Source organism: Somniosus microcephalus, chromosome 15 (genome assembly GCF_052327205.1).
Source record: "Somniosus microcephalus isolate GS21.2 chromosome 15, FLI_Smic_1.0, whole genome shotgun sequence".
Classification (NCBI taxonomy): Eukaryota; Metazoa; Chordata; class Chondrichthyes; order Squaliformes; family Somniosidae; genus Somniosus; species Somniosus microcephalus.
In genome coordinates, this window is record NC_141001.1 from 101333132 (window position 1) to 101359663 (window position 26532).

At 44.3% G+C, this 26532-nt stretch overlaps 1 protein-coding gene across 1 annotated transcript in view; it reads left to right on the forward strand.

Moving 5' to 3' along the window:
- Positions 1 to 21773, forward strand: part of nadsyn1 (NAD synthetase 1) — a 76904-nt gene extending 55131 nt beyond the window's left edge. Inside the window, exons 15-21 of the mRNA XM_086008185.1 lie at positions 5744 to 5879; positions 8311 to 8417; positions 11143 to 11274; positions 11434 to 11503; positions 13152 to 13280; positions 15708 to 15884; positions 18047 to 21773. Of these exons, the coding sequence (XP_085864311.1) occupies positions 5744 to 5879; positions 8311 to 8417; positions 11143 to 11274; positions 11434 to 11503; positions 13152 to 13280; positions 15708 to 15884; positions 18047 to 18109 (814 nt within the window). The 3' untranslated portion in view covers positions 18110 to 21773. The remainder of the gene's footprint in view (positions 1 to 5743; positions 5880 to 8310; positions 8418 to 11142; positions 11275 to 11433; positions 11504 to 13151; positions 13281 to 15707; positions 15885 to 18046) is intronic.
- Positions 21774 to 26532: the final 4759 nt, after the last annotated feature.

Sequence of the window (26532 nt, forward strand, 5' to 3'; positions counted from 1 at the left end):
TAGTGAACAGTGAGGAGGATAGTGATAGATTTCAAGATGACATAGACAAGCTGGTGGAATGGGCGGACACGTGGCAGATGAAATTTAACACAGAAAAGTGCGAAGTGATATATATTGGTAGGAAGAATGAGGAGAGGCAATATAACCTAAAGGGTACATTTCTAAAGGGGGTGCATGAAAAGAGAGACCTGGGGGTATATGTGCACAAATCATTTAAGGTGACAGGGCAGGTTGAGAAAGCGGTTGAAAAGGCATACGGGATCCTGGGCTTCATAAATAGAGGCATAGGCATAGAGTACAAAAGCAAGAAAGTTATGATGAAGCTTTATAAAACACTGGTCCGACCTCAACTGGAGTATTGTGTGTAATTCTGGGCAATGCACTTTAGGAAGGATGTGAATGCCTTGGAGAGGGTGCAGAAGAGATTTACGAGCACAGTTCCAGGGATGAGGGACTTCATTTATGTAGAAAGGCTGGAGAAACTGGGATTGTTCTTCTTAGAGCAGCGAAGGTTGAGAGGAGATTTGATAGAGGTGTTCAAAATCATGAGGGGTCTGGACAGAGTAGATCGAGAGAAACTGTTCACATTGGTGGAATGGTCGAGAACCAGAGGACAGAGATTTAAGCTGATTGGTAGAAGAGCCAAAGGTGACATAAGAAAAAACTTTTTTACGCAGCGTATGGTTAGGTTCTGGAATGCACTGCCTGATGGGGTGGTGGAGGCAGATTCAATTGTGGCTTTCAAAAGGGAATTGGATAAGTACCTGAAGGAATTTTTGCAGGGCTACGGGGAATGGGCTGGGGAGTGGGACGAGTTGAAATGCTCTTGCAGAGAGCCGGCACAGGCTCGACGGGCCGAATGGCCTCCTTCTATGCTGTAACCATTCTATTATTTTTGTTCTACGAATTGAGGCTGTCACTATTGAGATTGCGTCATAATGTTAAAATCTGTCAAAAAATCAATTAAAAATCTGTTTCGAAGAGAAAATGTCGATACCATTTTTCCCATTAACTGTTCAAAAGTTATTTTCACCTGTGATTCTGCTGACCAATTGTCCTGATTGTTGAATTATTAAATAGCGTTCTTTTGAAAAGAAATTTGGTTCAGTCTTCCAGTCAGTGTGTTAAGTCACAGCTGTGTTAAAGGGAAGTACGATCCAGCAGGGAGTAATTCCTTTCATAAGCATACTCTTCCCCATTTAATTGCTGTGGATCTGTCTTGGCTGATTCCCTTTCTCTTGTCTTCAGTTGACTGCCTGGTTTTGATGCAGAAACCTTGTTGTGCAACTTAGCCATAACTCTGTTCTCAACGTACATAAGCAGCCTACGTTGCTAGGGGGACGTTTTCATCCTAGGATTTTGGGGTAAATTGTATCATTATTAGCTATACAACACTTAGTTCCTGTGTGGTCACTGTGTTGGGAAGGACTAGCAAGAGCAGCCATTTTGGAGATAGGCAACCTTCTATTGGGAGAGCAGTTTGAAACTGTGTTATAAGAACATAAACAGGAGTAGGCCAATCGGCCCCTCGAGCCTGCTCCGCCATTCAATAAGATCATGGCTGATCCAATCTTGGCCTCAACTCCACTTTCCCGCTCTCTCCCCATACCCCTTGACTCCCTTGTAGTTCAAATGTCTGTCAATCTCCGCCTTGAATATATTCAATGACTCCGCCTCCACAGCTCTCTGGGGTAGAGAATTCCAAAGATTCACGACCCTCTGAGAGAAGAAATTCCTCCTCATCTCCGTCTTAAGATGGAGAGTGAAGTATTCTTCATTAAGATGGAGAGTGAAGTATTTGACTCAGAGACTAGGGTCCTGAATTTAAATAAAGGAAACTACGATGGTATGAGGCGCGAGTTGGGTAGAATGGATTGGGGAACGTTACTTAAAGGGTTGACGGTGGATAGGCAATGGCAAACATTTAAAGATCGAATGGTTGAACTACAGAATTTGTTCATCCATGCTTGGCATTAAAAATAAAACAAAAAAGGTGACTCAACCGTGGCTAACAAGGGAAATTAGGGATAGCATAAGATCCAAGGAGAGCACATATAAATTGGCCAGAAAAAGCAGCAAACCTGAGGATTGGGAGCAGTTTAGGATTCAGCAAAGGAGGACAAAGGGATTAATTAAGAGGGGGAAAATAGAGTATGAGAGTAAGCTTGCAGGGAACATAAAAACTGACTGTAAAAGCTTATATAGGTATGTGAAGAGAAAAAGATTGGTGAAGTCAAGCATAGGTCCCTTGCAGTCAGAATCAGGGGAATTTATAATGGGGAACAAAGAAATGGCAGAACAATTAAATACATACTTTGGTTCTGTCTTCACAAAGGAGGACACAAATAATCTCCCAGAGATGTCGGGGAACATAGGGTCTAATGAGAAGGAGGAACTGATTGAAATCAGTATTTGTAGGGAAACGGTGTTGGGGAAATTGACGGGATTGAAGGCCGATAAATCCCCCGGGCTTGAAAATCTACATCCTAGGGTACTTAAGGAAGTGGCCCTAGAAATAATAGATGCATTGCTGGTCATCTTCCAAAATTCTATAGACTCTGGAACAGTTCCCATGGATTGGAGGGTAGCTAATGTTACCCCACTATTCAAAAAAGGTGGTAGAGAGAAAACGGGGAATTATAGACCGGTAAGCCTGACATCGGTAGTGGGAAAAATGCTAGAGTCCATTATAAAAGATGTAATAGCAGAGCACTTGGAAAACAGTGACAGGATCGGACAAAGTCAACATGGATTCACAAAAGGTAATTCGTGCTTGACTAATCTACTGGAAATTTTTGAGGATGTAACTGGTAGAATAGATAAGGGAGAACCAGTGGATGTGGTGTATTTGGACTTTCAGAAGGCTTTCAATAAGGTCCCGCATAAGAGATTAGCGTGTAAAGTTAAAGCACAAGGGATTGGGGGCAAGGTACTGACTTGGATAGAGAACTGGTTGGCAGACAGGTAGCAAAGAGTTGGAATAAACACGTCTTTTTCCGAGTGGCAGGCTGTGACTAGTGGGGTACCACAGGGATCGGTGCTAGGACCCCAGCTATTCACAATATATATTAATGATCTAGACGAGGGAACTAGATGTAATATCTCCAAGTTTGCAGATGACACAAAGCTGGGTGGGCGTGTGCTGTGAGGAGGATGCCGAGAAACTCCAGTATGATTTGGACAGGTTGGGTAATTGGGCAGATGTGTGGCAGATGCAGTATAATGTGGATAAATGCGAGGTTATCCACTTTGGTGTCAAAAACAGGAAGACAGATTATTATCTGAACGGCAATAGATTGGGAAAAGGGGAAGTGCAATGAGACCTGGGTGTCCTTGTGCACCAGTTGCTGAAGGTAAGCATGCAGGTGCAGCAGGGGTTTAAGAAGGCAAATGGTATGTTGGCCTTCGTAGCGAGAGGATTCGAGTACAGGAACAAGGATGTCTTGCTGCAGTTGTACAGGACCTTGGTGAGACCACCCCTTGAGTATTGTGTGCAGTTTTGGTCACCTTATCTGAGGAAGGATGTTCTTGCCATGGAGGGCGTGCAGTGAAGATTTACCAGACTGATACCTGGGATGGCAGGAATGACGTATGAGGAGAGTTGGGTCAATTGGGCTTATACTCGCTGGAGTTTAGAAGAATGAGAGGGGATCTCATTGAAACTTATAAAATTCTAACAGGACTAGACAGATTAGATGTAGGAAGGATGTTCCTGATGGCGGGGGAGTCCAGAACCAGGGGTCACAGTCTAAAGATAAGGGGTAAGCCATTTAGGACTGAGATGAGGAGGAATTTCTTCACCCAGAGAGTGGTGAACCTGTGGAATTCTCTACCACAGAAGGCAGTAGAGGCCAATTCATTAAATATATTCAAGAAGGATTTAGATATATTTCTTAAGGCTAAGGGGATCAAGGGATATGGGGAGAAAGCAGGGACCGGGTACTGAATTTGGATGATCAGCCATGATCTCATTGAATGGCGGAGCAGGCTCGAGGGGCTGAATGGCCTACTCCTGCTCCTATCTTCTATGTTTCTATGTCTTAAATGGGCGACCCCTTATTCTGAAACTATGCCCCTTAGTTCTAGATACCCCCACTAGGGGAAACTACTTTATACTTGATTAAAATGTGACCGCAGTAGTTCAAAGCAGCAATCGTGGCTGAGTTATAACCTGAAAAACGAATGTATATGAAGTAGGGTTGCCAACTCTGGTTGGACATATTCCTGGAGGTGTCCTCACGTGACCTCCCGCTTCCACTTGCCCCGCCCAGTCAAAGTGTTTTTTCTTTTTATCTTTCTCCAGTATGAACGGAAATGAAAAATTCACCATTTTTCCCCCCCTGGAGATTAGTCTTTAATTCCTGGAGACTCCGGGGCAATACTGGAGGGTTGGCAACCCCAATATGAAGCCTGCTTCTGATGATCATTTCATTACTTTAATAAGAATGGGCTTTATTGCTGTCCTTTTTCATCCTTGTGCTAATTTATGATGTGTGTACAAGTACAGTAAAGCCTTGTCGCTCCTATGGTCATCTTTTGTAAATGGGGAAAACAATGCAGAAATGATCACCCACCCTTGTTCTTTGATTCAATCTGGAATAGGGGAACTCTATTAACAGAAAACTATCCTTCATACTGCTCTGGCAAGTTAACTTTTGTTTATATTTTTTTATAAGCATCTCCCTGAATTTGAAATCATGTCCTGACCAGGGCAGGACTGCACCCATGTCAGATAATGTCAAACCGTGCAAGGCCATTTCCGGCCTCCTAAATACTACTGATTCATGATATACTGCTGGATCACACATTGCACAATGAGCATTGCGCAGGTGGGATGCAACTTTTTTCAAGCATTAAGCACCCAAAGTAAATTAAAATGTTTAAATGAACCCTTTTCCAACTCCACTCTAAAATAGCTGGGATGGCGACCTCACCATCTCAATAAGACCATATACTCTTGCGCTCAAAAATTCTGCTCCCCGTCATTCACCAGAATGATACTAGGACTTCAAGGGTTAAATTGTAAGGACAGGTTGCATAAACTTGGCTTGTATTCCCTTGAGCTTAGAATGGTGAGGGATGATCCAATCGAGGTGTTTACGATTATAAAGGAATTCAGTAGGGTAGATGCAAAGAAACTATTTCTTCTGGTGGGGGGAATCCAGAACAAGGGGGCATTATTCTTAAAAATTAGAGCTAAGCTATTTCGGTGTGAAAGCAGGAAGCATTTTTTCACACATAAGGTAGTGGAAATCTAGAACTCTCCCTAAAAAGGCTGTCTATACTGGGTCAATGAAATTTTCAAGACCGAGATCGACAGATTTTTTTAATGAACTAAGGGTATAAAGGGATTTGGATCCAAGGTGGGTAAATGGAATTGCGGTACAGATCAGCCGTGATCTAATTGAATGGGGCGACAGGCTTGAGGGGCTGAATGGCCTACTCCTGTTGCTGTGTTACTCTGTTCCTGTGTCATGTTTGCTTTGCAGTGTGCAAGTGGGATTTACCCCACAAATCTTCGCAGGAAAGAAAAGATGCCATAGCAACCCACATGGCATAAATAAGTGCGCACAGACTGCTCTGACCATAAGGATATGAAGTAGATCAGGAAAAAAATGATTTACAGCTTGTTGAAATGACTGCGATAGCAAGAAGCATTCTTGAGGGAAACTCTGCTGTAGATTACTGATGGTGCGTTGTGTTCTGTTGCAGGGTATCTTAATATTTTTCAATTTTTTTTCAGTAACCACATAAACTTGAACATTGATCTGGCAGTGAAGGCTGTGATTGGAATTTTCACTTTGGTAACTGGCAAATCTCCACAGTTCGCAGTGCATGGAGGTTGCAGAAGAGAGAACTTAGCCCTACAGAATGTGCAGGTACATAGACTACATGGTTCCTTTCAAATGTTATTTTCACCTGCGAGGTATACATGCCAGGTGAATATGGGGCCATGCTAAGCTCTCACACACCTGTAAATGAAAGAGTCATGTTGCATGTAGGCACCCCATCTACCACCTTGATTGGCACCCCGTTCACCACCTTAAACATTCACTCCCTCCACCACTGGCGTACCGTGGCTGCAGTGTGTACCATCTACAAGATGCATTGCAGCAACTCGTCAAGGCTCTTTCGGCAGCACTTCCCAAACCTGAGACCAATACCACCTAGAAGGACAAGGGCAGCAGGTGCATGGGAACACCACCACCTCCAAGTTCCCCTCCAAGTCTCACACCATCCTGACTTGGAAGTATATCGCTGTTCCTTCATCGTCGCTGGGTCAAAATCCTGGAACTCCCTCCCTAACAGCACTGTGGGAGTACCTTCACCGCACGGACTGCAGCGGTTCAAGAATGCGGCTCCCCACCACCTTCTTGAGGGCAATTAGGGATGGGCAATAAATGCTGGCCTTACCAGCGACGCCCATATCCCATGAACGAATAAAAAAAATGTAGGATCATATGGCAGTCGCACACTGATCCATATATACCCAATGTGAAATAAGAATGGAAAGTGCTGGAAATACTCGGCAGGTCAGGCAGCATCTGTGGAGAGGGAAACCCCAGTTAACTTTTCAGGTCGATGACTTTTTGTCAGAAGTGGAAAAAGTTACAACAAGTCTTAAGCAAGTACAGAGGCAGGGAAAGGTGGGGCGGAGAGGAAAGAACAAAAGGGAAGGTCTGTGATACGGTGGAAGGCAGGAGAGATTAAATGACCAATATAATATGTGCAAATTTTGAAATCTGTTTTGAAGAGAACTGGTATCCCCCCAAACATAGTTGGGATTCATGTACTGTAGTATTTTTCCACCATTGTTTGGTTTACAGCACTGTGTACACAGTTGAAATGACCAGCTTAGTGAACCCACTGAGTTAATGAATACTTAGTACTGTTAATTTGGCTCTTTTAAACTGCTGCCCTCAGTAACCTTTCCCAGATGGCGACATCACACTCCATGTTAAAATAGGCCTTTAAAATTTTTTTTTAAATAAATTGACAATAATAGGTGGAATAAAGGACATCCAAATTAACCTCTTAGACTGTTTAATGTTTGCAAGAAGTCCTGTTGATTGGGCTCCTTCTTTAACTGTATTGATTATATGCATAAGACGATTCTTGCAGAAGCTTTGCGCTTCAATGAAAGCACTAATGCAACAATAGCTCACAACGTCTAATTGCACACCTGCCTCCTTGTGGTCTGGTTTGAGACCAGCTGTTTGAATTTAATTTGTTTCATGATTTCCTTTTTTCCGATGTTTGTGCGTATACATTCTCATTCTGCCAAATGGCTAGAATCCAGTCTGTTCACATCTTATCCTTTCTGTGGGATGAGCTGGTAAGAGCTCCTTTATCACTCTTGTAGCTGGCGTACTTCGCCGATGGAAACTTGTTGCATGGTTAACTGGCAAATTAATGGGCTGTATTTTGCGGCCCCTACGGGTGTGTACGCGCCCGTCAGGGCCACGCAAGTTCCAGGTTTAGGTATGCGCTAAAACCCGGAACTCGCGATCAGATCTTCCGCATCCCCGGGAAAAGGGAATCCGCGGGCAGAGAGTTGGGCTATTTGCCCAGCGAATACCCGTGAAATTCTTACACCTGGTAAAAGCGTAAGAGTTTTAAAAAACAGAAAAATAAAATGTTATCAATAACTTGCCTTATTTCACAGGTGTTTAAATATATAAGTTTATTTTTAGCCCCTTTATAACGTAAACATTTTTTTGTTTTAAATATTGAATTAGATGCCATTTTAATTAATTTTAAATATGTAATGGTTTTTATTTATTTGATGTGTAGATGTATTTTTCGGGGGTATTCCCATTTTACTTATAGGGTTTCACGGAATCCCCATAAGTATGAATGGGGATTTCCCTTCTGTCATTCGTTGGGCCGGCCCACGTGATCCCAGGGGCGCTTGTGAACCGCCCGAGTCCCTGGGATACGTGGGCCTCTACCCGCGGGTACCCGGACAGGCCCAGGAGCGTGAGTCTCCGTACCTCCCGGACCACCAGGTAAGAGTGGATTTTATTTCTGGATCGGAGACATTTTCCCGCGGGAAGCCTCCGACCGCAAATTGAGGGCCATTGTATCAGACAGCTCTGGGGCTGATGGTGTTGACCACTGCCTCAAGAAGGCAGCTTTGTTGTTGCAGCACTGTCTGCTGCCCTGTAATCATGAGGGGCCGGGCTTTATACTAAATGACGTGCCTCGATCCTAAGTTTGGGACTTCGTTTTAAAATCCTTCGGTAAGAGTGTTTCATGAATGAAGCTGTAGATCCTGGAATTTTCTTTCCCGATGTTTGTCCTCTCAAGGCTAGAATCCGCATGGTCCTTGCCTACCTCTTTGCTCAGTTGAGTTTATGGACTTCCGGGAAACCTGGAGGATCGTTGGTTCTGGGATCAGCCAATGTGGATGAGAGGTGAGCATTGCGTGTCCATTTCAAAATGTCTCGTTTTTTAGTTGCAATCTTTGATCCTGTTGATACGGCTGACTTTCTGTGGATTCAGACTTTTTAATTTTTTTTAAAAAAGCAACCCCACACTATTTCTAGGAGTACACCACAGTAGGTCTATGACTGTACTTGTAAGAGGTCTGTTAGTTCCTCAGATTGTAAGTTGCCACAGCATATTTTAAGTGAGATCACAGCAGGATTTATTGAACAACAACTTGCATTTATATAGCACCTTTAATGCAGTAAAACTTCCCAAGGTGCTTCACCAGAGAGTTGGCAAACAAAATTTGACACCAAGCCACACGAGATGTTAGGACAGGTCAAGGAGGTAGGTTTTAAGGAGTGTCTTACATAGAAACATAGAAGATAGGAGCAGGAGTAGGCCATTCGGCCCCTCGAGCCTGCTCCGCCATTCAATGAGATCATGGCTGATCATCCAAACTCAGTACACTGTCCCTGCTTTCTCCCCATGTCCCTTGATCTCTTTAGCCTTAAGAAATATATCTAACTCCTTCTTGAATATATTTAATGAATTGGCCTCTACTGCCTTCTGTGGTAGAGAATTCCACAGGTTCACCACTCTTTGGGTGAAGAGATTCCGCCTCATCTCTGTCCTAAATGGCTTACCCCTTATCTTTAGAGGAGGAGACAGAGGTAGAGAGGCGGAGAGGTTTAGGGAGGGAATTGCAGAGCTTGGGGCCGAGGCAGCTGAAGGCAGGGCCGGCAGTGGTAGGAGCGATTAAAATCGGGGATGCGCAAGATGTCCGAATTGGAGGAGCGCAGAGTTCTCTGAGGGTTGTAGGGCTGGAGGAGGTTACAGAGATAGAGAGGGGTGAGGCCATGGAGGGACTGGGAGCCAATGTAGGTCAGCGAGCACAGATGTGATGGGAGAATTGGGCTTGGTGCGCGTCAGGAGACGAGCAGCAGAGTTTTGGATGAACTCAAAGTTTACAGAGGTGGAAGGCGGGGAGGCCGGCCAGGTGAACATTGGACTTGTGGAGCCTGGAGGTATCAAAGGCATGAATGAGGGTTTCAGCTGCAGATGGGCTGAGGCAGGGAGGTCGGCGGTCTTGGTGCTGGCGAGGAAATGGGGTCGGAAGCTCGGCTCGGGGTCAAATAGGAGGCTGGGGTCGCAAACAGTCTGGTTCAACCTCACAGTGGCCAGGGAGGGGGGATGGAATCGGAGGTCAGATGGCACGCACAACCCAAAACAAGGAAACAGCTGAGAGCTGCCGGTGACCAGCTGCTCTCCGCAGTACTACACACAACAGCAGCTGACTGCAAACAAAACTGAGCCCTGTCAGATCTGAATTCAAGGGGTTTCACCTGACTTCTGACCATCAGGATGACCAGTCAGCAGTCTATGTTGTCTCTTGCAGTCTGCGACTTCTTTTGTGCAGATGCGTACCTTTACCTTTTGACCTTTTTCAAAGTTGGCTTCAGGCAAACAGAATAATTGAAACCAAGGCCATTGTCTGGCAATAAGAAGTGTTTATGAAAGTGATTACTCAAACATGGGAATAATTAATAAAACCAAATGGAACATTAAGAACTGCAAAGTTACAGGTTGCTCACTTCATTTATTAGGGATTTATTTTGGGTTTAAAAGGCAAGATAACTGCAACAGAGAAATATGCAGTGAAGAAGTGTCCTATGATGGGACAATTAATGGCCAAGTGGTTGATGCAAATTTGTGGTCGTGGGGTTGAGTGTCAAAGCTGCTGGATGTATGGTGGCATCAGTGAGTAGTTGAGGCAAATAGCATAGATGCATTTAAGGGGAAGCTAGATAAGCACATGAGGGAGGAAAGAATAAAGGGTTATGTTGATGGGAGGGTGTAGATGAAGAGGGGTGGGGGGGGGGGGGGCGGCTCCTGTGGAGTGTGGGCCAAATGCCCTGTTCCTGTGCTGTACATTCTATATAATTGTTTCAGTTTCTATATGCGTGTTATGTTTTCTATATATTACTAAAAAATCTTGTGGAGGGCACGTAGTGGCTGTCCTCAAACCTACTTCCTATCATCACCATTTTGGTTATACTTTTGTGTCAACATTTACCATAGTTTACCCAGAGGGTGGTAATTTCTTTACCCAGAGAGTGGTGAGAATGTGGAACTCGCTACCACAGGAAGTGGTTGAAGCGAATAGTATGGATGCATTTAAAGGGAGGCTAGATAAGCGTATGCTGGAGACGGGAATAGAGGGTTATGCTGATAGATTTAGATGAGGAAAGACGGGAGGAGGCTCGAATGGAGCATAAACGCCGGCATGGACTGGTTGGGCCGAATGGCCTGTTTCTGCGCCATATATCCCATGTAATCCTATGTAAACTGAGCTTGTAATGAGTTTCCTTCTCTGCCAGACCACTTGTTTGGGGATCCTTGCTGGAGCAAAACATTTCCTCTCAGCATTTGGAAATCTTCTCTTCTTAGGCAGTCCCTCGGAACCGAGGATGACTTTTGGAAATAAGCTCTCTGGGCCTATGTGAAAACATGCCTTTGTGTGCCAAGTGTGAAATAACATGAGCTTGGAAATCGAGAGCTTTTTGGCTCGGAGTGGGGATGGGAAAAATTCCAACAAAGTTCAAAAAGGCTGCATGGTCCCTCCAGCAGTTCAAGTGGTCTGTGAAGAAATCTTTATGACATTGGCTGGGTTGACAGATTTCCTAACCCTAGAAAACCGATCTGTTTCAGTCTTCGAGGATACATGACCAAATACGATTGCTCCAGTGCGGATATCAATCCAATCGGTGGCATCAGCAAGACTGATCTAAGGAACTTTATACAGTACTGTATCGAAAACTTTCAGCTCACAGCACTCCGCAGGTAGGTTTGTACACCTATTCTGTTGCAAGGGTCATTGTTTCAGTTTACATTCAGAATGTGGTGTGGGCCTGCCTCAGGCCCAAGAAGGTGACGTGGGAAATGCTTTGGTTCTTTACACTGTCGATTACTAAGGTACCACTGGTGTTGCTCTGTTTACAGCATTATGTCCGCTCCACCAACTGCTGAGCTGGAGCCACTGGCAGAAGGACAAATATCGCAGACTGACGAGGTACTCGTTGCTAATTTGGTGATGACAGGATAACTTCTGATCTGTTGTACGATTTGCTGATGCTTTGATCCTTGCTGTATACAAGAAAGGGACAGCATTGAAGTTGAGTGTTGAAGCCAGAAAAAGTGTAAACTGTACAGGAACTATAGAAGCACAGAATGATGGAGCACAGAAGGGAGGCCATTCGCCCCCATCGTGCTGGTGTTTTTTTTTTAATTTGTTTATGGGATGTGGGCGTCGCAGGCAAGGCCAGCATTTACTGCCCATCCCTAGTTGCCCTTGAGAAGGTGGTGGTGAGCCGCCTTCTTGAACCGCTGCAGTCCGTGTGGTGAAGGCACTCCCACAGTGCTCTATGAAAGGGCTAACCACAGTGCTCTATGAAAGAGCTCTCCAATTAGTCTCACTCCCCTGCTCTTTCCCCACAGCCCAGCAAGTTTTCCCTTATCAAGTATTTATCCAATTCCCTTTTGTGAGTTATTATTGAATCTACTTCCACCGCCCTTTCAGGCAGCGCATTCCAGATCATCACAACTCGCTGCATAAATTTTTTTCATCACGTTCGCCTCTAATTATTTTGCCAATGACCTTAAATCTGTGTCCTCTGGTTACTGACCCTTCTTCCACTGGAAACAGTTTCCCATTATTTCCTCTATCAGAACCCTTCATGATTTTGAACACCACTATCAAATCTCCCCTTAACCTTCTCTGCTTTAAGGAGAACAACTTCAGTTTCTCGAGTCTCTCCACGTAACTGAAGTCTTTCCTCCCTGGTATCAGTCTGGGAAATATTCAAAGGCCTTGATATTCTTCCTAAAGTCTGGTGCCCAGAATTGGACACAATACTCCAGCTGAGGCCTATCCAGTATTTTATAAAGGTTTCTTGCTTTTGTACTCTGTCTCTATTTATAAACCCAAGGATCCCGTATGTCTTTTTAACAGCCTTCTCAACTTGTCCTGTCCCCTTCAAAGAATTAAAACCCCCCAGGCTATAAATTAGTAAACTGTAGGAACTGGGGTTCCTAGCCGAAGAATTGAGATCGACTCAGAAAATCAAAAACAATAAAATTTAATGAACAAACGAAGCTGTACAGGAAACTGTAGGATACAATGCAAATAGGTCTGGTCTGCTTGAAAGCCTCTCTGGAAACTGCTAGAAGGTTCCGAGCTCAACTGCTAGCAGGTTCCGAGCTCAACTGCTAGCAGGTTCCGAGCTCAACTGCTAGAAGGTTCCGAGCTCTACTGCTAAAAGGTTCCGAGCTATGACGTCATCACGTTCTTCCCGCCGTTGAGAGATCACGTGACGGACGGCATGACGTCATCACGCGGAGTACAGGAAAGAAGCCCTAGTACAGTTAACAGATACATTAAAGGTGCAGCCCCCAGCTGTACTACATTGCTGTAAAAGGAATTATATGCAATTGTCATTAATCCTCTGGTGGTTCCGCCACAAAACACTCTTACTGTATACACAAGAGCTGCAATGAATGTGCTTATTGTTTGTGAGACTGTAGTTCCAAATGGCAGATGGTGTGGTCCATTGTATCGCAGCTGTCATGGAAGAGCTGCCCTGGATTCACAATTCTAGACTGGTTGGACTTCACTTCAACATAATGCAAATTGCTTCAATGCAACAATCATTTCCGCACAGGCCGATATGGGGATGACATATGCGGAACTGTCGATCTATGGGAAACTAAGGAAGATTGCAAAGTGTGGCCCTTACAGCATGTTCTGCAAATTAGTCTACATGTGGAAAAGCATCTGCACTCCTCGACAGGTGAGTGTAATTTAGCAGTAACTCTACAAGCTGTTTATTAGAACTAACAGGCACATAGGAAAAATCATTGAGCAAAGAAAGTCTCTACTAAATTATTCAGGATGTATTTTTCATGTTATTTGGGTGTGTGCGCCATTACCAAATCCTCTATCTTCGATTTAGATAGAACTGGATGGTGTGTGAAGACATTTGCAAGCACCTTTTAGATTCATTTTCAGATTTAGCCACAAGATTGTTACTTAAAAGTTGTTAGTTTTGTAGAATTTACGATGTTAATCCTGCACAGTACCCAATGATCCCTGTAAACTGCACTTTGTTCTGCGCGACCTGTTTCTTTTAGTGGGTGGTCCCTTTAAATTTCCGCGCATGCGCGGTATTTACAGTGGAGAAGCCGCTGAGCTGCCTGCGCGGGATTTTTCCCATTGCTGCGCGGCCGCGCAGCTTAGAGGGAATATTGACGGTACCCCCAGTGAGTCTGAAAATTGTATTGGAAGAATCCCACTGTGTAACCTGTATAAGTGAAAGGGTGCCAGACAAATCTTCGTCCCACCCCCAACTAATGCGCACACATCCAAGAATTAGATTGGGATCTTTATAGCTATGATTTTGTACATGATGCTTAAATTGGCTTACTTTGAACTACTACGTAACTTGAGTCCAAAAGATATTTGGTTATTGACCAGTTCAGTCAGCACAGGACCACAGTACAACACTGAGTCAAGTACAACTTAACTCTTCCTTGCCAGAGACATCCAACATCAGGGCAGACACAGATATAGTACCGACAATTGCATCATAGGGTTAAATATCAGTGATTACAGTAAAGGCAAACTGAGTCTTGAAGACAATCAACAGAAGTTAAATCCTTATACGTATAACACAAACCTGGATTGGATGCTTCCCAATTTCTCAGCATTAGCTGTTAGATACTGTTACTAAGTGGAGGCCCAGAGTTACATTTGATATCAAAGATTAAAGTACGGTCTTAAGGAGCACAAGTTCCAAGTCCATTTTCTGTGCATCACTGGTAGGCCTGCAGTATTAGAACATAATAAATAATGCAGGAGTAGGCCATACGGCCCCTCGAACCTGCTCCGCCATTCAATAAGATTGTGACTGATCATCGACCTCAACTCCACCTTCCTGCCTGATCTCCATATCCCTCGATTCCCCTAGAGTCCAAAAATCTATCTATCTCAGCCTTGAATATACTCAAAGACTCAGCATTCACAGCCCTCTGGGGCAGAGAATTCCAAAGATTCACAACCCTCTGGGTGAAGAAATTCCTCCTCATCTCAGTCTTAAATGGCCTACCCCTTATCCTAGTTCTAGACACTCCAGCCAGGGGAAACAACCTCTCGGCATCTACCCTGTCAATCCCCTTCAGAATCTTGTATGTTTCAGTGAGATCACCTCTCATTCTTCTAAACTCCAGAGAGTATCGGCCCAATCTACTCAATCTCTCATATTGGGGCTGCCTCACCTCGATAAGCAGGCTGATGGTGGCGTGTTGAGGGTTTGCCTCTAGAATATGCCACAAATTTGTGACAGTAACACTGTCCCTCTCCCTGTCTCCCTCTCCCTCTACTGCATTTAAATGGATGAATTCAAAGGCCATCCTCTTGGGTGATGTCTGAAGTATGTTTATTCCACTGTTTAACTGATGATTTGAACGACATATATTGGGCTTCACTGGGAAGTTCATTAAAGAGGATTGTTTTAAGATCATGACTTTTCAGTCAGACTGATGGCTAAGTATTTCCCATTCACGATCTTAACCCTTAAAGTTTCTTTTCACTTAATAGAACGTAACCAAATGCAAGCAGATACCTGGGATGGCAGGAATGATGTATGAGGAGAGATTGGGTCGATTGGGCTTGTACTCGCTGGAGTTTAGAAGAATGAGAGGGGATCTCATTGAAACTTATAAAATTCTAACAGGACTGGACAGACTAGATGCAGGAAGGATGTTCCCGATGGCCGGGGAGTCCAGAACCAGGGGCCACAGTCTAAGGATAAGGGGTAAGCCATTTAGGACAGAGATAAGGAGGAATTTCTTCACCCAGAGAGTGGTGAACCTGTGGAATTCTCTACCACAGAAGGCAGTGGAGGCCAATTCATTAAGTATATTCAAGAAGGAGTTAGATATATTTCTTAAGGCTAAAGGGATCAAGGGATATGGGGAGAAGGCAGGGACAGGGTACTGAATTTGGATGATCAGCCATGATCTCATTGAATGGCGGAGCAGGCTCGAGGGGCCGAATGGCCTACTCCTGCTCCTATCTTCTATGTTTCTATGATTTCCTGTGGAGTAGAAATCTACCCTCGCAATTCTGAGCTAAACTGAACCTTGAAAAAGCATTTAAGAGCACATCATGGCTATTCATAGGTTTTTGAAGTAAACGTGCAATTCTAATTTGTTTCAAGGTGGCTGAGAAAGTAAAGCATTTCTTCCGGATGTATTCAATTAACCGGCACAAGATGACTACGCTGACTCCTGCATACCATGCAGAAAACTATAGTCCTGACGACAATCGGTTTGATCTTCGACCATTTCTGTACAATACTACTTGGTCTTGGCAGTTCAGGTGTATAGATAACCAGGTAAGGCTTTGGGATCCAGTAGGCCCAAGACTCCTCTTGAATGATCAAAGTGATTTTGCTTCAGCTCTTAGACAATTAGTCATTGAGGGGGAGGTGGAGAATTCCTCTGGCTAACTACACTGATGCCATTTGTGAAGATTTCCTCTTGAATATTTCCAGCTAGGATTTTGCAATCCGAGGAAATCTTCAAAAATAAGTTCCAAATTAATGCATAGTGGCATCATAAACACGTTGCTTTCGAGAGGAAATCCTCACATTTACGATGCCACAAAGAATTCACGTCCTCAGATGCCAATGGGGGAAAAACAATAGGTGAGAAATAATGGACATAATTGTGATGGGGATAGTGGGTGTATGTGAGCCAAACCTCGTTTGTCTTTTCCCTCGTGGGTACAGGGAAGCAACTTTTACCCGAAATGGGCATTTTCGATGTGCGGAATTTGCTGCTGAGGTTATGCCATTGTTGTAGGCTTGTGTCCTGGTGGCCATTTGCAGTCAGTGGAGCACAATGGGTTAATTCTTCCATTTTTGTTCCCCCCTCTCTCTTAAAATGGTAACCTTTAAGTCCTATTGTTGAGCCAGGGTTGGGGTAATCATCACAGCAACAATTTCTCAGCTTTACGATGTAATTAAATGAAATGCCACATAAAGGACTCTGGAGGCAAAAGAAAAGCATTGGCAGCACTAGTAAAAACAAAAAAAGAGAATGTTGTAAATTAACTAATAAAATGATTTTAGATAGGAAAGGCTGGATGATATAATGGGCTAGAACACTTTCTTTCAGGAGTCCGAATAATGCCGTGTATTGGAGTTACAGAGCCACAGAATGCTAAGATGCAGATATAGTTCCCTGATTTCCTGTGCTGAACTCTTGATCCTACCTGTGTGGTGGTGGGAGATTGCACATTGCAGGCCAGTCATTTGACGACAGAGGTGGAAAGAAATTGGAGTTCAGTTGCCTTGGACCACCCTTCACCTTCACACCAAAGCTGAAGGCATTCTCCTGCATCAGGATGATCCATTTTTCACACTAGCTCTCTTGTTGTCTTTCTGAGTGAACTGTTCAATAAGTGCCCAGTTTTATTCGGTTTGAATTTTATTGAACCTTCAACAGTCTGATGTATTGAATGAAAGTGAGGGTAGAGTTGGTGCACTGATCTGACTGTGCACCCGGGTGTTTAGTTCTTGACCTTTTTTAAAAAGAAAAGTTGTTCTGCAGTACATAATGTCTTGGCATCCAAGTGAAACATCTGCATTATTATCTTCTCAATGTATATCATCTATGATCTTCTTTTGTACGGTAGCAGCAAAGCAAATCAAATGCCAATATCGAAGTCAGATATCCAGGCCAAAGCTTCCGGTGTAACGGCGTGGATATTTTGTAGGCTGCCTGCGAATTTCCTTTGTGGGCAGTGCTCAGTGATGTGCTCCAGGATCTGATGAGGAGCTCCGCAGTCACATGATGGGGATGCTTTAGTCTTCCATCTATGGAGAAGGCGGCAGCATCTACCATGATCGGTTCTGAGGCGGTTGATGGTTGTCCACCTTTTGCAAGGAAGGTTTGATCCTTCAGGTTGTACTGTGGGGTCCTCTATAAGGAATCCATGCCATATGTCACAGTTCTTCCAAGCATTTTGCCATCGGTCATCAAGGCTGAGGGTAGATCACTGAATAAAAATATGACCTACAGTGAATAATTATAGGTGGCCTCTGGATGACCTTCGTATTGCAGATGTCTTTTCACATCTCTTTTGCATATGATGTAGCACTGATTTCATACACCAGTTACATCTGGCAGGACCTCAGTCCCCCCCCCCCCCGCCCCCACAAACCATTTATTGAGTTGGCAGGCTGCATTGTTATATCTGCTTGCATCCCAAGTATAATAGAAATGCTATCGACCTGTACAACATGTAGCTAAATCTAACTCTGGAGTACTAATCAGTATTTCCCAATGAAAATTCTTGTTTCCCCTAAGGCTGTAGTTCAGAAGAGATGTGCAATCTCGCCAGCTGAAATCTTTCAAGATCATTTAAAAGTGTATCTTTATAAATGCAACGATTTTGATATGGATCATGCATCCCATATTTTAGCTTTACATATTTGAAGGGTTTTCATTTATTCATTCATATGTCATTTCAATTTTCCCTCCCCTCTTCAAGGTCTCAAAGCTCGAAAGCAGCCAAGAGAATCCTGCTGATGGTGCTTGCAGCGAGCTCGACTGAATGCCACTACCTCCGTGCTGAGCAGAGCTGCCTGGGAATGGATACAGCCCACTGTGTCCACAGAATCAAACTGCATAACTTGTCAGCAAAGCTGTACAGCAACAAAACCTGATGGTCCTGATGAAAATGCTTTCCTTATTGTGCAATAATACTCACTGTTTATCATTTTCAAAGACATTCACGACAACTACTTGCATATAAATAGCATCTTTGACATAATAAAACGTCCCAAGGTGCTTCACACAGGAGCGTTATAAAACAAAAATTGATACCAAGCCAAAGAAGGAGACATTAGGACAGGTGAATAAATGCTTGGTCAAAGGGGTAGGTTTTAAGCCGAGAGATAGAGACGGGGGGAGAGGCAAAGAAGTTTGGGGAGGGAATTCCATTAATATTACATTAGTAATTACAATAAGAGATTTTAGATTTGCAGCACTGATTTTTGAATAGCATAGTAGCAACCAATTATACTATAGAAACTTAGCCTTAGCTAATGAGAACTCTATGAAATGGTCATCTGATTGACATCTAATCTGAAGTGTAGGACAGTGGTTTTACTGAAGGACACAAATGACGAATGGAAACTCAAAAACAAAAAACCTTTGACAGCTATTCATCAAATGAGAGAATGCAGTAAGTCTCCGCCGTCCGAGGCCGAGTCTGAAAACACTGCAAAGCATCACCTAGTGTGATGCCATCAATCCTGTAGGATTGCAAACAAATACAAGTTAATTTATATTAATTGCTGTGAAGAGAAAACTAGAACTATATTCCTTTTAAAGACATCAGTCTCGTTACTATCTGACCTCAAGATCTATATTGCTTTATCCAAGACCCTGACCATCATTAATGATTAATTTACAGAATTTTCTGATGTGTCCCTGCACAACTAACACCAGAGGTGAGGGCACAGTGGTATGCAGTTGGATGGGTGCGGCCCTCGGAGTCATCAGTGTTGACTCCAGACCCCATGAAGTCTCGTATCTTCAGGTCAAAAATGGGCAAGGAAACCTCCTGCCGATTGCCACCTACCGCCCTCCATCAGATGATGGATCAGTACTCCTCTATGTTGGAGGAAGCACTGAGGGTAGCAAGGGCACAGAATGTACTCTTGGGCAGAGGACTTAAATGTGCATCACCGAGAGAGGCTCAGTAGTACCACCACTTACTGAGCTGCCCAAGTCTTGAAAGACACAGCTGCCAGATTGGGCCTGCGGCAGAAGGTGAGAGAACCAGCATGAGGGAATAACCTACTTGACTTCATCCTCAGCAATCTACCTGTTGCAGATGCATCTGTCTCTTGACAGTATTGATAGGAGTGACCACCACACAGTCCTTGTGAAGACCAGGTCCCGTCTTCACAGAGGACACCCTCCATCATGTTGTGCGGCACTGCCACCATGCTAAATGGAATAGATTAAGAACAGATCTAGCAGCTAAAAATTGGGCATCCATGAGGTGCTGTAACCAGATGGGGCAGCAGAATTGTATTCCATCACTATCTGTAACCTCATGGCCTAGCATATCCCTCACTCCTCCATCACGATCAAGCCAGATGTCTAACCCTACTTCAATGAGGAGTGTAGAAGAGCTCTAATGCTGAATACCTGTGCTCCAGATATAGCCGTACCTCTACCCAAGCTGTTCCAGTATAGCTACAACACTGGCATCTACCCGACAAAAGTTTTCGCCAGTTTACTACCTCTCGATGTCCTGATAGTGTTGACTCTTTGTTGGGATTTGGTTCCATATGGTCCTCAGGCCTTCCCCCTATTAGCCATTGTTCATATGTGAGTCTAAATACGAAGTGTGGACAGGTTAGTCAACTACATGTGGGCCAGATTGGGACCCCAACCAACATTCACACAAGTGTGCTACCTGCTGAAGCTGTTGGATGGTTAAAAAAAAAAGACTTGCATTTATATAATGCCTTTCATGACCTCAGGACATCCCAAGGCAATTTATGGCCAACGAGGTACTTTTGAAGTGTAGTCACTGTTGTAATGTAGGAAACACAACAACCAATTTGCACACGGCAAGCTCCCACAAATAGTAATGTGATAATGACCAGATCATCTGTATTAGTGATGTTGGTTGAGGGATTAAATATTGGCCCAGGACAGCTCCCCTGCTCTTCTTCAAAATAGTGCCATAGGATCTTTTAGATTCAGCTGAGAGGGCAGATGGGCCCTCGGGCCTCGGTTTAACGTCTCATCTGAAAGACGGCACCTCCAACAATGCAATGCTCCCTTGTTACTGTACTGAAGTATCAGCCAAGATTTTGTGCTCCAGTCCCTGGAGTGGGACTTGAACCCAAATCCTTTGCCCCAAAGAGGAGAGTGCTACCAACTGAGCCATGACTGACACTTAATGGCTGACATCAAACTAGGGGCTGCTGAGACCAATTATGGCATTGGTGCACCTAACTCTGCGCACATCAAGGATTGAACCTGGGACCATGCTGGTTTGTGTAGCTCGGCTAATCCCGTGAGCAACTGGGGAATGTGACGGTGAATTTTAATTTTAATTTGGCCTATAAACCGTTTGGCATGCAAAGGATCCTCCATCTGTTGTTAAAATACCATCATTATGCCATTATTAGGATCCCAGTTGGCTGTTAGTCACAGCACTGTTTGGTTCAATTGGAAATTGTGAACTTTTTATGTATATTCATTCATGGGATGTGGGCGTCGCTGGCGAGGCCAGCATTTATTGCCCATCCCTAATTGCCCTTGAGAAGGTGGTGGTGAGCTGCCGCCTTGAACCGCTGCAGTCCGTGTGGTGAAGGTACTCCGACAGTGCTGTTAGGGAGGGAGTTCCAGGATTTTGACCCAGTGACGATGAAGGAACAGCGATACATCTCCAAGTCAGGATGGTGTGTGACTTGGAGGGGAACTTGGAGGTGGTGGTGTTCCCGTGCGGCTGCTGCCCTTGTCCTTCTAGGTGGTATTGGTCGCGGGTGTGGGAGGTGCTGTCGAAGAAGCCTTGGTGGGTTTCTGCTGTGCATCTTGTAAATGGTGCATTTGTTTATTTAATGGCTCCAAAAAGTGTTGTTGTTATTAAACTTTACAAGTGGACCTCTACTTCAAAAGGAAAAATTTACAGGGCTACGGAGAAAGAGCAGGGGAGTGTGACTAATTGGTAGCTCTTTCAGTGAGCCGGCACAGGTATGATGGCCCAAATGGCCTCCTTCTGTGCTGTAAGATTCCATGATTTAATCCCTAATGCAAAAAGGAAAATATAACCCTATGTTCAAAGGACCGATGAATAAAGAAACAGAACCAATCTCCACTGTGAAGGCTAATTGTAGTATTTCAGTTGAAAATTATATATAAAAGGGGAATGAATGACTGGATATATTGACTCGGGTTGGGAAGCCCAAAGGTAATTTTGTTTAATTGCAGCAGTATTTATTACATTGACTATGTAAGTGTTTCTTTCGTGTGCCTCAGATGACATTCCATAAAGTACAAAGTGTGATCTACAAGAACTAAATGCAATTTTGGTGGGAAAGTGGCTAAACCTGCTTCTGCATTTCTTCTTGCCATTTCATCAGTTTCGTTCTTAAATTGGATAACCATCTCGCTTGTTTTGGTTTAAGAATGCAGCCCGCTGTGCTGCATCTCATCGTGAAAAATAAACACCGCTCCATTATTTAAATGAGTTTGCAATGTGTCTCCTTTTTTGTTTTTACAAATCCGTTTAAATCCTTTGTATTCGGTGCATGATGAAAGTACAATTTAGTGTGACTTACACTAATGGAAAAAGGTATCCCAACATAATACAAATGAATATGGACATGAAAAATGGCAACTGTGTGTAACAACAACCTCCTGTCAGATAAACAAATCTGAAAATGTATATCATTTTTATGTCATCAGGGAATGGTAGGATACCGCTAATTAATCCCTGCCGTCCCCTCAAACTTCCTCCCGGGCAAACAAACTACTGGTCTCAGAGAGGAAGGAAGTGAAAATTGGAGACGTCATCTCAGGCTACTGTAGCAGATTTCCTAATGGCCAGTTCAACAGCAACACTGACAGAGGCCAGGAACACATTGCCCACCTGCCCCTTTGATAAGTGAACGGCGCAAGAGATGTGAAAATTGGTTTAAAATTGAAAATATGAATTGCTTCCTTAAAACATTTTACTGATTTTTTTACACACACATCTTATTTTTGTAATTTTTCCCCCCTTTATGTACTTTACAAAACAGTTTTACATTTCCCTTTTAGCTTTCTTATAACTCATGAGCAGATTGCATTGTGCATGAGTGTCAATTTGTTACGCAGTGATATTTCTGGCAGTAAGATTTCCCTCTTAGTTTCACAATAGAAACATAGAAGATAGGAGCCGGAGTAGGCCATTCGGTCCCTTGAGCCTGCTCCGCCATTTAATGAGATCATGGCTGATCATCCAAATTCAGTACTCTGTCCCTGCTTTCTCTTTATATCCCTTGATCCCTTTAGCCTTAAGAAATATATCCAACTCCTTCTTGAATATATTTAATGAATTGGCCTCAACTGCCTTGTGTGGTAGAGAATTCCACAGGTTCACCACTCTCTGGGTGAAGAAATTCCTCCTCATCTCAGTCCTAAATGGCTTACCCCTTATCCTTAGACTGTGACCCCTGGTTCTAGACTCGCCCGCCATCGGGAACAGCCTTCCTGCATCTAGTCTGTCTAGTCCTGTTAGAATTTTATAAGTTTCAATGAGATCCCCTCTCATTCTTCTAAACTCTGGTGAATATAAGCCTAATCGACCCAATCTCTCCTCATACGTCATTCCAGCCTGCTGCACCTGCATGCTTACCTTCAGCGACTGGTGCACAAGGACACCCAGGTCTTGTTACACTTCCCCTTTTCCCAATCTATTGCCATTCAGATAATAATCTGCCTTCCTGTTTTTGCCACCTAAGTGGATAACCTTGCATTTATCCACATTGGGCAGATGCATGGCAAATGCAGTATAATCACCCAACCTGTCCAAATCATACTGGAGTTTCTCTGCATCTTCCTCACAGCGCACACACACCCACCCAGCTTTGTGTCATCTGCAAACTTGAGATATTAGATCTCTTAGGCAGTCCCTCAGAGCCGAGGATGACTTGCTTCCACATTAAAAATGAGTTCGCAGGTGACTGATGAGTCCAATGCGGGACCTACAGTCTCTGTCACAGGTGGGGCAGACGGTGGTTGAAGGGGCGGGTGGGTGGGGTGCTTGGGTTGACGTGCGCTCCTTGCGCTGCCTGTGCTTGGCTTCCGCTTGTTCCCGGCGAAGAGACTCAAGGTGTTCGGCGCCTTCCCGGATGCTTCTCCTCCACTTTGTGCAGTCTTGGGCCAAGGATTCCCAGGTGTCGGTGGGGATGTTACACTTTTTCAAGGAGGCTTTGAGGGTGTCCTTGAAGCATTTCCTCTGCCCACCTGGAGCTCTCTTGCCGTGCCGGAGCTCCGAGTAGAGCGCTTGTTTTGGGAGTCTCGTATCGGGCATGCGGACAATGTGACCCGTCCATCGGAGCTGATTGAGCGTGGTCAGAGCTTCGATGCTGGGGATGTTGGCCTGAGCAAGAACACTGACGTTGGTGCGCCTATCCTGCCAATGGATTTGCAGGATCTTGCGGAGACAGCATTGGTGGTACCTCTCCGGTGCTTTGAGGTGCCTGCTGTACATGATCCATGTCTCTGAGGCATACAGCAGGGCAGGTATCACTGCTGCCCTGTAGACCATGAGCTTAGTGCCGGGTTTGAGGTCCTGATCTTCAAACACTCTCTTCCTCAGGTGACCGAAGGCTGCACTGGCACACTGAAGACGGTGTTGGAATTCGTCGTCGACGTCTGCCCTTGTTGACAGTAGGCTCCCGAGGTATGGAAAGTGGTCCACGTTGTCCAAGGCCTTGTCGTGGATTTTGATAACCGGGGGGGCAGCACTGTGTGGTGGGGGTAGGTTGGTATAGGACCTTTGTCTTACGGATGTTTAGTGTAAGGCCTATGCTCTTGTATGCTTCGGTGAAGGTGTTTATGATGGTTTGGAGTTTGACCTCCGAGTGAGCGCAGACGCAAGCATCGTCTGCATACTGTAATTCAACGACAGAGGATGGGACGACCTTGGATCTGGACTGGAGGCGACGGAAGTTGAGCAGTTTCCCGTTTGTTCTGTAAATTAGCTTCACTCCAGTGGGGAGCTTACTGAGGGTGAGATGGAGCATTGCAGCAAGGAAGATTGAGAAGAGCGTTGGTGCGATGACACAGCCTTGCTTGACCCCGGTTCATACGTGAATTGGGTCTGTGGTGGAACCGTTGGTCAGGATCACAGCTTGCATGTTGTCGTGAAGCAGGCGGAGGATAGTGACAAACTTTTGAGGGCAGCCGAATTTGAGGAGGACACTCCATAATCCCTCACGGTTGACAGTGTCGAAGGCCTTTGTGAGATCAAAGAAGGCCATGTACAGTGGTTGGTGCTGTTCCCTGCATTTCTCTTGTAATTGACGTGCGGTGAAGATCATGTCCATTGTGCCCCTTAGTGGGCGGAATCCGCATTGCGACTCTGGGAGGAGCTCTTCGGCCGCTGGGAGAAGGCGATTGAGGAGGATTCTTGCGATGACTTTCCCTGTGGCAGATAGCAGGGAAACTCCTCTGTAATTACCGCAATCGGACTTGTCACCTTTCTTGAAGATGGTCAACAATTCCCTCGGTCAATAGTTCCCTCGTCTAGATCATTTATATATATTGTGAATAGCTGGAGTCTTAGCACCGATCCCTGCGATACCCCACTAGTCACTGCCTGCCATTCGGAAAAAGACCCATTTATTCCAACTCTTTGCTTCCTGTCCGCCAACCAGTTCTCTATCCAAGAAAGTACTTTACCCCCAATCCCGTGTGCTTTAACTTTGCATGCTAATCTCTTATGCGGGACCTTATCAAAAGCCTTCTGAAAGTCCAAATACACCACATCCACTGGTTCTCCCTTATCCTAGCAGTTATATCCTCAAATAATTCCAGTAGATTAGTCAAGCATGATTTACCTTTTGTAATTCCATGTTGACTTTGTCCGATCCTGTCACTGTTTTCCAAGTGCTCTGCTATTACATCTTTTATAATGGACTCTAGCATTTTCCCCACTACCGATGTCAGACTTATCGGTCTATAATGCCCCGTTTTCTCTCTATCACCTTTTTTGAACAGTGGGGTAACATTAGCTGTCCTCCAATCCATGGGAACTGTTCCAGGTTCCATTGAATGTTGGAAGATGATCAGCAATGCATCTACTATTTCTAGGGCCACTTCCTTAAGTACCCTAGGATGTAGATTATCAGGCCCTGGGGATTTATTGACCTTCAATTCCATCAATTTCCCTAACACCATTTCCCTACAAATACTGATTTCATTCAATTCCTCCCTCTCATTAGACCCTATGTTCCCCGACATCTCTGGGAGGTTATTTGTGTCCTTTGTGAAGACAGAACCAAAGTATGTATTTAATTGGTCTGCCATTTCTTTGTTCCCCATTATAAATTCCCCTGATTCTGACTGCAAGGGACCTATGCTTGACTTCACCAATCTTTTTCTCTTCACATATCTATAGAAGCTTTTACAGTCAGTTTTTATGTTCCCTACAAGCTTACTCTCAATCTATTTCCCCCCTCTTAATTAATCCCTTTGTCCTCCTTTGCTGAATCCTAAACTGCTCCCAATCCTCAGGTTTGCTGCTTTTTCTGGCCAAATTATCTGTCCTCTCCTTGAATCTTATGCTATCCCTAATTTCCCTTGTTAGCCACGGTTGAGTTACCTTTTTTGTTTTATTTTTATGCCAAACAGGGATGAACAAATTCTGTAGTTCATCCATGCGATCTTTAAATGTTTGCCATTGCCTATCCACCGTCAACCCTTTAAGTAATGTTCCCCAATCCATCCTAGCCAACTCGTGCCTCATACCATTGTAGTTTCCTTTATTTAAATTCAGGACCCTATTCTCTGAGTCAACTGCTTCACTCTTCAGATTAATGAATAATTCTATCATATTATGATTGCTCCTCCCCAAGGGGCCTCGCAGAACAAGATTGTTAATTAATCCTTTCTCATTACATAATACCCAGTCTAAGATGGCCTGATCTCTAGTTGTTTCCTCGACATATTGGTCTAGGAAACCATCCCGTATACACTCCAGGAATTCCTCCTCCACAGTATTGTTACTAATTTGGTTAGCCCAATCTATATGTAGATTAAAGTCACCCATGATAACTGCTGTGCCCTTATTGCATGCGTCTCTAATTTCCCATTTAATGCCATCCCCAACCTCAACATTACTGTTTGGAGGTCTGTATACAACTCCCACTAACGTTTTCTGCCCCTTGGTATTTCTCAGCTCTGCCCATACAGATTCCACATCATCAGAGCTAATATCCTTCCTTACTATTGTGTTAATCT